Source organism: Aphidius gifuensis, linkage group LG1, assembly GCF_014905175.1.
Source record: "Aphidius gifuensis isolate YNYX2018 linkage group LG1, ASM1490517v1, whole genome shotgun sequence".
Lineage (NCBI taxonomy): Eukaryota > Metazoa > Arthropoda > Insecta > Hymenoptera > Braconidae > Aphidius > Aphidius gifuensis.
Genome location: NC_057788.1, coordinates 25,773,271 through 25,785,659, shown reverse-complemented (window position 1 = coordinate 25,785,659; position 12,389 = coordinate 25,773,271). Strand labels below are relative to the sequence as shown.

The window sequence follows — 12,389 nt, the reverse complement described above, 5'->3', positions numbered from 1 at the left end:
AATTTGAAGATAAAATTTACGTCTCAATGACTATTATAATTTATTATTATTAATAAATTTCACTTCACAATTATAAAATTTAATTTAAAAAAAAATAAAGAATTTTATCATCTTTTTAAAAGGATAATAAATAAAAATAATAATAAACCACTATTTATTTTATAATTACTTTTTTTTTTTTTATAATAAATAATTTATTGTCATTTTAAATATATTATTATTATTTACTATCATTTAATTGAATATTTAATTATTTGTTTGTTTGTTTGTTTGTTTATTATTATTTTTCTTTATTTTATTATTAAATAAAAAAAAAAATTATGATAAACAGTGATTATTGTCCAGCGAACAAAACTCGACTGGTGGGACATTGGTTTGTGTGGTATAAGAAACCAACATTAAATCGCCTTCGCATCGCCGGCTTTGCCCCCCTTCTTTTATATTATATCTCCCTCTCAGCCCTCTTTTGCACGCCTTGTTCGTTGTTCCGCGACGCCGGTTATTCCCCACTTCACAATCACAAATATACACATGCGAACAAAGATTACATTGGGCCCAAAACCCTACCAACCGATATTAAGTCGTGAATTTTTATAACTCTTTCAAACTTGGGTCCTTCACTTTACTACCTCTTTATCCAGCATCAAAAAATACTATCAAATTGTATATAGTTACACGATGAGAATATGGGACTTGTTATTGAGTTTAATCTACCGAGATGTATTATTTTTCATCCACAACACTGCTATCATATAAAAATAGGTTCAATCTACAACTAGCCACTGAACATATATATGCATTTTCTCTTTATCAATTTATTCAACCACAAAATTTTATACTATCCCCTTATTTTTATATATATTCAACTTTGTAAACAACATGTGCATTGCATATATTATATTTACGTAAATTTAATATTATATTCTGTATATGTTGTATGCTCTTCTGCATCACGCATATCATTTTTTCTATATGCACTTGTTTTGTCTCGTCCCCTTTACACGTGCGAGCATACCGGTCAACAGGTTTCCTTATTTATTTGTTTATTGATTTTAAATATTTACTTATTTATTTATATTTTCTATCGATTAATTTATCTTATATTAAAAAAATTGAAAAAAAAAATTTATAACCCCTTCAAAGAAACCAAAAAAGTGCATTTATATAAAAAAGTGCATTTAATATTTTGTAGCATATGGTTTTATTTTTTATACTATTTTTAAATTTTATTTTCATGCTTGATTAAATTGTAAAATACTCAAGTATTATATGCCTGAAGGTACACTCATCATCATCATCATTATCATCATAAGAATATATCTTGAAGAATTGTGTGATAATAATTTTTCAATGTTGACAGAACTTCCTGGAAATTGTTGGGATATAAAGCCGGTTTTTACACCATGCTTGGTGATTCGCAGATAATCATAAAAGATGAGGAAATAAAAGGGCATACTTATAGATGATTGTGTGTATGTTTATATTCATATATCGATGGCATTATAAAAATGCATATAGGGATGATATATTTGGATGGAATATATATATAAGGGCTTTCAAAGATAACTTGAAGCTTTTTTTTATTTATTTATTTTACCTATGTGTAAATACAAATTAATAAATGTTTGTAATTTATATATTACACTGTAGTAAAGTTTAGTTTTTCAATCACTTGAATATATTGATTATGGTAATGCAAAATATAATTATTTATATGCATTGAAAATAATATTTTCTGATAAAGCACGTGAATGGTGCTGTGTAAATTAGTTTGTCGATGGAAAATATTTATAATCAAAAGATTGAGACAACTATATTTACGATATTTAATTTTTATCATAAATTTTGTATTTATAAGAGTCACTAAGCCATATGATTAATGAGTGAATAATTACAAGAATAAAAAATTTAAATAAAATGATTGATTTCTTTATTAAAACTATGAGGAATTTATCTTTTTTATTTGAGAAAAATATTGTGTTTAATTTATTTCTACCGACTGGAGTTGTTAAAAGAGATAGTGACTATTACCACATTCCAAGTTTTATTGAGTTGAATAATTACGTATAAATATTTATCACGAATTTTAAATTGTTTATAGATTGCTATTATCAAATTTACAAAATATTTTTAATCCTATGTTTATTTCAAATTAAATTGAGCATATTTTATTGAAATATTTGTGCTTTGCAAAGCTTGATGAAATTATAGTTAAATTAAAAAATTAATTTGTCTATAAAAAAATGATAATAATGACAATGAATTTACAATAAAAAGAAATAATTTTTAGTTTTTAATTATAGCTGGTGATTTTTATTAAAAAGCTTGAGGGGTCGACATGGAAAATAACAGTCGATAAATGTTCTTTTACTCAAAGTAGAAATCTTGCTTAGCACTCATGTTGTTTCTATATAAACTAGCATTATATATGAACGTGGATATAATACCTCTAGTAAATATGCCAAGGGTTGAAATAGCATTATTTTAATTAATTAATTTTTTTTTTTTTTTTGGGACAAAAAATAAGTGCGAATGCAACTATTGCTTATTTATTTTGTTAACTATATATACATGAAAAATTTCAAGCTCCTAGGGAACCTTTTAGAGAGTTAAATAACAATTAAATAATTTTATTAATGAAAAAAAAAAAAAATTATGTAGCCAACAAGTGCCTCAAAAGATAGAATAGTATGTCTATAGATTTGTTCATTTGTCTGATCATCATATACTTGCTATATGATTATAAAAAATGTATTTACTTCCAATACTTTTGTGAAAAAAAATAAATACATAACATTTAAATAAACACCTGCAGCATGATCTCGACCCTGGCAATGATTTTTTAAAATTTTATCTGACAGTGAAAGAACGAATAATTGAGAATGAACAAGTCAGCAGAAGAACAAACGTACAGAAAAAAAAAAAAAAAGAGAAAAAAGAGGAGGATACTACGAGGAAAAGTGGTGGTCAAGTGTGAGGTTTGATGAGTGCACGCGTATAAGTAAGCCATGGCCAAGGTAAAACAACGAGGGCATTGTAAAAGTGGCGCGTGACCTCATGTGATACCCTCATAATAATTATAAATAAATATATATTTTTTAAACCCTCAAAAATATAATATAAAATTCCAATAAACTATATCATTTTTTATTTAAAAAAATATGTAATTATTTAACATTAAAAAAAAAAATGAAATCGAAATCTTGATTATAAAAAATGAGTATGATTATTAAATAACAAATATTTCCGATGATGTAGAAATTAGGTTTTTTTTTTTACTTCTTTTAAACGAATGATAAAATATATATTTAAAAAAAAACTCGAGTTTTGGTCCTCGTGACACACATCAATGGAAGTGCGCTAACGGTATACAACAAAGTTGACCTACTCTTGTATGTTTTTTTCTATCTCTGTTTGTTCATCATCATCAAGGCATCAACCTGACCAGTTGATCCTTATTCAATACATACTAAACCACTCACACATATTTATTTTTAATGCATACATATATTTAATATATATTGTTTTTTTTTTATATCTTTTAAAAAAAATTAAAGAATACCCCTGTACAACTTATCTTGATTGCCTTTTTTTCCAAAATACAATCTTCCTCTTTTTATTTTATCTTTTATTTGGTATTTTTTTATTATTATTTTGTCTCGTGGGCAGTTTTACCTTTTAGCTTTTACCATCTCCTTTTATTATTTATTTTTTTTTTTTTTTTACCACATAGCCACTTGGTTTCTTGGCTCTAACCTACTCATTATATACGAGAAAAGACAGTAATGAAAGCGCCATCGACTACTCTGGACTTGCTCCTGTCATATCAATATTACACGACACATGACATTTTAGATGTACGCATATTTAAAAAAAAGTTTTAATTTGTTTATTTACAAGTGTTAAATATTATTAATAATATACTATAATTGAAAATTATCCAAAAGTAAAAAATAATCAAAGGAAAATAAATTAATTTTCATTTAAAAGTTAAAAATATTTTTTAGTGATAATGGGTTTTTTAAATTTAATAATTTTAACACTGGTGAGTTTTAAAAATTAATTAATTTTTATATTTACGCGTATATTTATTATTAATAATATTTTTTTAATGTAAAAAAAAATTGTGTATTTACAGTGAAAATAATTAATCACTCAATCAAATTAAAAAGTGATATTTATTTAAGACTTTTAATTAATATTTAAATTATATAGAAAAAAAAAAAAAACTGTCCGACAAATATTTGTTTATATATTGGTATTTTTTAAAGAACGAATTGATAAAAAAACAGAGTATAAAAAATTAAATTTTATCAATGAGAAATATTTTTTCAAGAGCAAATATACTGATCGAACGGTGAACTCGTTTTACACGCAAAATGATCGGTGAATAAATGTAACGGTAGATTTCAACGCCTAGAAGATCTTATAAATTTGTTTTGATTTTTTTTTCATTTATTTATTAAAAATATATTTTCCTGTTGATATATCAACATGTATCATCAGCAAAGTAGTTGATTTATTAATTTTTTCAATAACTAATATGATAATTTTAAGGTGGCAATTGTACAACTTGTTAATTCACAATTTGGCGGGGGTGGACCAAGTACATTTGGATATGATGCATCATCAGCATGTAGTAAACCATACTCAAGAAATGGAAGATCATCATATGAAAAATTACCCTGTGATTTTCAACGACAAAGTTGGTGTGCCGTTGCTGGCAATACTTATCCATGGTAACGAAAGATAATTTATTTATTTTTTAAAATACTAAAATTATATCAGTCTGACCAATAATAATTTTGAATACTATTATTATATATTTGTATAATAAAACGATTTTTAAATTCAAGGCATGCAGTTAGAAGATTTGTTCAAGAAAATCAAGGTTTAATGAGAAGAATGTATGGAGATGAAAAACACATAAATGTATTAAAAACAGAAATTGATAAAAATGATATTGAATCTGATTATGAAGATAAATATCATAAATTTTTTGGTGATTCAAGAAGTTATAATTTTGAAGAAAATGAAGATATTGATGATAAACAAGAGTATGAATATGATAACGATGACAATGAAGAATATCAAGGAAGAGAATTTCAAAATAAATTACCAGCATTTCAAGAGTACACAAAGCCTCATTTTAGACCAACTGAATCAACAATTAAATCATCATCTGAATCATTAAAAATATCAACATCATCAACTTCAACATCAACAACGACAACTCCTTCAACATCATCAATAGCAACAACAACAACACCAACACCATCATCATCAACAACAACAACAACAACAAATCAATCAACAACATTATCAACAGAAAAAATACCAGATAAATTAAACAAAACAGTTGATGATAATTTAAATGAAAAAATTCAAACAAATAGACCACCAGTTACACTGTCTGATATTGCAAAAGTTAGAAATTCAAGTTTCAATGAAATTCCAGGATCACTTGGCGCTGTTAAAGAAAATGATACAAGCACAACTGAGAGTTTTAATTTAACAGACAATTGGTTTGATGATGAGACAACATTATTGCAAGAAGATGGTACAGCTAGAACTCCAACGACAATGCCTATTGACAGAGTTGATGTCAATATCGATAGTGAAAAAGATAAAGATGAAAAAGATAATTTACCATTATTTAATAATGAACAACAAAAATTTCGACCAAGACCAGAATATCATCATCAAACAGAAAATAAACCAGCAACATCAATGGAAGGACAATTTTTTCAAGATGTTGCAGCAAAAGATCCACCTGTTCTTAAACTTCGTGGAATGTAATAAATATAATTAAATATTAATTACATGAAAAATCATTGAATTATTTATTAAAATATATTTTTTTTATTTTTAGAAATGCTTGTCCAGTTAAGGAAGAAGTTGTTGCTCCATTTTGGGCAAATAATACGAGAGGTGAAGTTCTTGCTCTTCTTAATCTTCCACCATTTGAGCAATATGTTCATTGGGAAAAATGCACGTGAGTAAATTATTATCTATTATCGATGATTAAATAATAATATAATTTTTTATCATTTGTATATTTATTATTATTTTTTTTTTCAGACATGCAAATAAACAAATGTACTGCAGAGACGGTTGCAGATGTGAACAACAATATCGTTTACATCGTCTTCTTGCGTATGATCCAAATAACGAATGTCGAGGAATATTTAGTGATTGGTTTAAATTTCCAAGTTGTTGTGTATGTAGATGTTATGACATTGAATTACGTGTAACATCAAGATCACCACGTAATCATAAAAAAAAATTTAAACCACGTAATAATCGATTGAAATAATATTTAATTTTTATATAATCAAGTTAAAAAAATGTTTTTCAAACTAAATGACAAAAAATTAAAAAATTTATATCATTGCGATTGTGCAAGGCTAGTGACTCCAATGATTTATATTAATCTTTATCATAACAATTATAATAGAAATAATAATAATAATAATTTCATATGCCATTTTTATTTTTTATTTTTACGTAGTATTGTATTATTTACTGCTGAACTAATTCATCAACATATATTATTCTAAAGTTTAAAATAGAAAAATTGTAAAAGAACCAAATAAAAAGTCTCAAAAGACTTTGATTTTTTTTCTTAAATTGTTGATAAAATTGTTGTTAAAAAATAAATAAGGATGGATAATCAAATTTCACATAAGACCGATAAAATTTTAACTGTCATCAAATTTATATAAAAAAAACTAATGAAAAAATCTTATGATATCATGAATGGAGAAATGCAAAATTAAACTAATGAATAATTTATGCAAAAAATAGTTTTTTAAAGAAAAATACGAAATAAAACATAATTTATTAAATGTGAATTTTAAAATTTTATACAAATTAATAAAATTGAAAATGAATTTATATTGTACTTTATTTCTACCTGTTTTTCATCAATATCCATTAATTAATGTACAAATAATTTATATTGAAAAACCTAAAATCGATGAAAAAATAATCAACTAAGTTAAACAACAACTATAAAAAATACTATGAAAATGTTAATAACAATATCCAAGCCTTATGTATAGATCATTAATGATTAACAATCACTTCCGAATAATTATTTTAATAGTATACAAAACAATATAAAATATTTATATTGAATTAAGAAATTAAATTATTAAAAATTTACCATAAATTTGAATAAATATATTAGTCTACAATTGTCAGAATAGTTTTGCTCAGTATTATTTTATTCTAACTGTTTGCAAACGAACAATAAAACTATACTATGTAGAAAAGTTGAGTTTAATCTAAATTTTAATTTTATCAGAAATTTTATTATGATGTATCAACAGTCGAAAGCAGAAAAATTTTTACGAGTCAAAAAATATGTAAGTATACATATTTATTAATATAACAAATAAATTATAAAATAATTTAAATTATTTTTAAAGGACGAAGAATCATTTCACCGATCAATACGTTTAACCCTTATAGTTGGTCAAATGTTTGGATTATTTCCTGTCACCAATGTCAGCAGTAAAAATTATAAAAGAATGAAATTTACTATAAAATCATTAAAAATGTTTTATAGTTTTTTAATTCCTTTATTAATAACAGCTTTATTGATACAATCCATTAGAGTTGCTATTACTTCTACGGAAAATGAACCTGGCTGTGTATTTGGTGTTGCAAGTAAATATATATATATATATATCAATATATTTTAATTAAATAGTACTGAATTAATAAACAGTTGACTGTATATTAGTTTTTTTTTTTATTCTATTTTTTAGTTTCTCATCGTGCTGCTCTATCAAATGCAGTCTTTTATACAGCAACTACTTTGGAATATTTTACATTTTTTTGGATTTCATCGAAATGGCCGGAATTTCAAAAGTTGTGGAAAACGATGGAAATCAAATTAAACAGGTCAATCAAATTTAATTATTATATTCAAAACTGCATATATTGATTGATTATTTGAACTATAATAAAATAATTAAATAAACATTTTTTTTACATTACAGTTCAGGAAATGATTGTCCAAAAATTTGGTGGAAAATCAATAAAATTTCATTCGGTATAATATCGTTTGCTTTGATTGAACATTTAATGTGGATTTTTTTGAATATTGAAATAGAAAAACAAAATGCATTAAAAAACTGTCTAAATGATAATTCGTCATACGAATGTAAGTGAGCGTATAGAGTCAGTTTTTATTGTTGTCATTATTAATTTGATTAATTTTGAAACAGATATATTAAATGGACTTGGTGAGAGCTACGTGATTGTCATCGATACTTATGCTGCCTTTGCTTGGACTTTTACTGATCTATTTATAATACTAGTTTGTATTATTCGAAAGCTGATAAACTTTATATTATATTTCTGGTAAATTTTTTATGTATTTAAAAATCATTTCAGGTATCAACGGGTCTAGCAGAGAGATATATATTTATGAATAAATTGGCAATGGATTCTAAGCTACTAAATGATCAGAATTATTGGACTAACCTCAGAATAAATTACAGTATTTTAAGTAATTTAGTCAAGAAAGCAGATAAATTAGTATCTCCTTTGATATTTGTGTCAATTACAAATAATTTTTTTTGTATAAGTTCACAACTATTCTTTGGAATCACGTGAGATCATATATTATGATAAAAATGAAATTTCAAATGATATTTCTAATTCATCAAAAACTATGTTTTCTTTTTTTAGATCTGATAATACTATTGTCATATTTTTTTCGCTTATTTTTTTTACATTTACACTTGTGAAAATGGCTATTACTATTTATGCTGCCTCAAGAATTCATCAAGAATCTAAAATAATTATGCCATTAATTTATGACTGTACACCTTCAGAATTTACTATTGAAGTAAAAATAAATTTTTTTATCGGTAAAATATTAAATTGAAACTTAATTTTAAACTAACTTTTTTTTGTATTTTGTAGACCGAACGATTACAATATCAACTCGAATTTGATAATGTTGTATTAACAGGGTTCAACTTTTTTGAGCTTACTCGGCGTTTTATGCTCGGCGTAAGTTTTTATTTCAAATGAAAAACTAAGGAAATATAAGATAACTATTCATAATTTGTAACAAATTTATATTATTCAGGTTGCCGGGACAATAGTTACATACGAGATTTTTTTGCTTCAATTTAAATCGTAAATTGAGAAAAAAAAAAATTGACAAGAATAATTTTAATTTTCTTTTTCAATTTGGGGAATATCAATAATTAAATTATTTTATGAAAAATCAATCTATGTTGTTATTTAAAAGTGATAAAAATAAAATAAATATTCAGAATCGAATTAATTTCTCAAACTATTCACCTATCCAAAAATTCCTAATAAAGTTTCCACATAAAATTCTTTTTGAACAAAAGCACAAAATGAAATAATTAATGGTATCGACTATTCATTTTTTTTTAGTAAATTAAAAATTCAAAAAAAATTTAACTGCTAAAAAAAAATGTCTTCATACTACACTTCTACTACGGTCATTTTTTTTTTTTATATTACCAAAAATTAATAAAAAAAGAAGTAAACAACGATAAAATTATCAAAACTGTCATCTGTCTCTGAATTATCAAAATAATAAAATAAAGTCTGAATTTAAGCGCGAGTTAGTGCCACGTAGAAAAAATGAAAAAATAAACAATCATTAATTGATTAAAAACGCGGATTAAAATCAACGCAAAAAGTAATAAAAAAAAACCCCGATTAAAAGAAAAATAAATCACTCACCCCCATTAGACAGGTAGACAGACAGACAGATGGATACAGGATAATTGAAGCAGGACACAGGTACAATCTTCTCGACGTCGACGCGTGATTAAGCTCTATCCGTCAAAGTCCAACTCGGAGAGCAAGCAATCCAAATTAGCCCACAGCGTTCGACGGAGTGTAAGCAGCAGCCAAAGCGGTCCACCAGGTTTGAATATCTGCTGCAGCGAACACTGGAATGCAACCCTGGCCAGAGTTATATGCAATGCGGGATGCCAGTAGCCCAAGCAGTCCCCGCTTTGCCAAAATCTCCTCCTGGAGTAAGCAGCGAACCATGGAATGTCCGCGATGTCCAAATTCCCAATGTACTCCAAATTCCAATTGTCCAGAGTGATCCCCAGTGAGTTGAAAATATGATGTTGACGCCACCGGATAACAAATAACAATGAGCAATGACCCCCTGCGGCGTCAAGATCGCGCTTGTATAGCCATGGAAAGGAGTGAGGGAATTTGTTTACCCCCACTTTTTTGGAATTGGCCAATCAGAGCTTTCTATTAATATATCTCATGTGCTAAAATGAGATAGCACTAAAATTGTAAACAGCGCACCAATCACGTAACGTTATATTAGATTTAATCGCATTCTCTTACGTGATTGTTGCGCTGTTTACAATTTTATTGCTATCTCATGTTATTACGTGTGTTAACATGAGATAGCAATAAAATTGTTGATTTATATTATTGTATTCTCTATCTATATCTCATTGTAGTAAGATTTTAATGTTTGTTCATGAATTTTGCATCAATTGTTTAAATTATTTTCAATTTAAATATAAAATTATTTGCAAAAATCAACAACTTTGATTGACACATCAGCAGTGTATTTACAAGTGCCTTTTGCAATCTAAATTTTATAAATTATTCAGTAATAATACCAGTTGCAAGTTGAGCCGCTGCAACGTGTTTGTCTACAAATTTCATATCATTGTTTATTATCACTAGTTAGTGCATTTCATAAAATATAAATTGTTTTTCATTCGTTGAGTTAGTCAATGGCCCTGAAAAGGACCGATTTTTTTTCAACTGATGACATTATGTTTATCCTTCAAAACCACAGAGTGTGTCCTCGTCGTTTCAATGAATAGACAACATCCATGGTAGATAAGGGTATGACGAATTTTAATACAAGATTGATCATTCCAGTTTTTTGACATTATTGATAATTTAAATATATAAGAGCATATTTATATTTATCATCGCTAGCATAAAAATTTGCAAATGTAATTAAGGCTGTAGCTTGGGAATTTTTTTTTTTTTTTGTCACTTCATTAAGGCCCTCTGTTGCTAAATTTTTTTATTCGCTCCGGGCACTTGGCGGCTTAAGTGCAAGTGAGATGGAATGAGAAAGGGTTAATCCATCGGTGTAACAGATATTTTTTTATATTATGCAAAGTGCATTTGTGGATTAAATTGAACGGTGCAGTTATGAAAAATCATCCAACGATGTAGAAGCTTTATTCGTTTAAAATAAATTGATGCAACAAATACCTACATATAGTTATCAAAATTACGTGGCAATAACTGGTTCGCTGTATCGACATGGCGTCTTTCAGATTGTCAACATCAAAAATTTCAATTGTTATTCATACGTAGTGAATAATTTATTGGCCCTGAAAAGGGCCGATTTTTTTTATCAATTGATGATTATTCGTATAATATTCGTATATATTATTTATTGATTCATGTTGATCGAGTAAGTAGATGAGATGATTCAACAGCGATGTTCTCTCCAGAGACGATAGAGTTGTAAAAAAAAATTCGGCGTTTAACCCGTTCTTTAAATACTCTTTCTGGAGCAAATTGTGCTCCCACTTTTCGAGAAACTGCCAATGAGAAACGAGTCGAAATGAAGAAACGCAACGCGATTGGTGCGTAACTGCCCCTCCAAAAGGAGTAAATACGTTGCTCAAGGAAAAAATTGCCCACTCCCCGCTGAGACACCGTACGCTACGTATGTACGTGCTACATACAGACAGTTTCAACGTCTTGTAAAACTCTATCAATCTCAACATGCCTGGCCGTGGCAAAGGAGGCAAAGCAAAAACGAAGTTGAAACTTCAATTTGCAGTTGGACGTATTCATCGTCTTCTTCGCAAGGAAAACTACGCTGAACGTGTTGGTGCTAGTGCCCCAGTATAATTATTGGCTGCTGAAGTGTCCTCGAGTTAGCTGCTGCTCAGGTTGTACCTCGTTCCTGCGTCAATTATCCTGTATCCGTCCATCTGTCTGTCTGTCTGTCTACCTGTCTAATGGGGGTGAGTGATTTATTTTTCTTTAAATCGGGGTTTTTTTTTATTATTTTTTGCGTTGATTTTAATCCGCGTTTTTAATCAATTAATGATTGTTTATTTTTTCATTTTTTCTACGTGCACTAACTCGCGCTTAAATTTAGACTTTTTTTATTATTTTGATAATTCAGAGGCAGATGACAAAGTTTTAATTATTTTACCGTTGTTTACTTTTTTTTTTATCAATTTTTGGTAATATTTATATATAAAAAAACAAGAGCATATCATGAAGTAAAAAAATAAACAATCAATTATTTGAGATTTCTTTGCGTCGAGAAAAGTGATACTTTTTTGAGGGTTTTATAATAAGTAAATCATTTG

At 27.0% G+C, this 12,389-nt stretch overlaps 1 protein-coding gene across 1 annotated transcript; it reads left to right on the top strand.

The window, feature by feature from the left end:
• Positions 1-4,000: 4,000 nt before the first annotated feature.
• Positions 4,001-6,758, top strand: LOC122857643 (protein spaetzle 4). The gene is made up of 5 exons (XM_044159914.1): positions 4,001-4,045; positions 4,558-4,739; positions 4,857-5,795; positions 5,873-5,995; positions 6,082-6,758. The coding sequence occupies exons 1-5, from the start codon at positions 4,013-4,015 to the stop codon at positions 6,314-6,316; spliced, it is 1,512 nt and encodes a 503-aa protein (XP_044015849.1). The 5' UTR covers positions 4,001-4,012; the 3' UTR covers positions 6,317-6,758.
• The last annotated feature ends 5,631 nt before the right edge of the window (positions 6,759-12,389 follow it).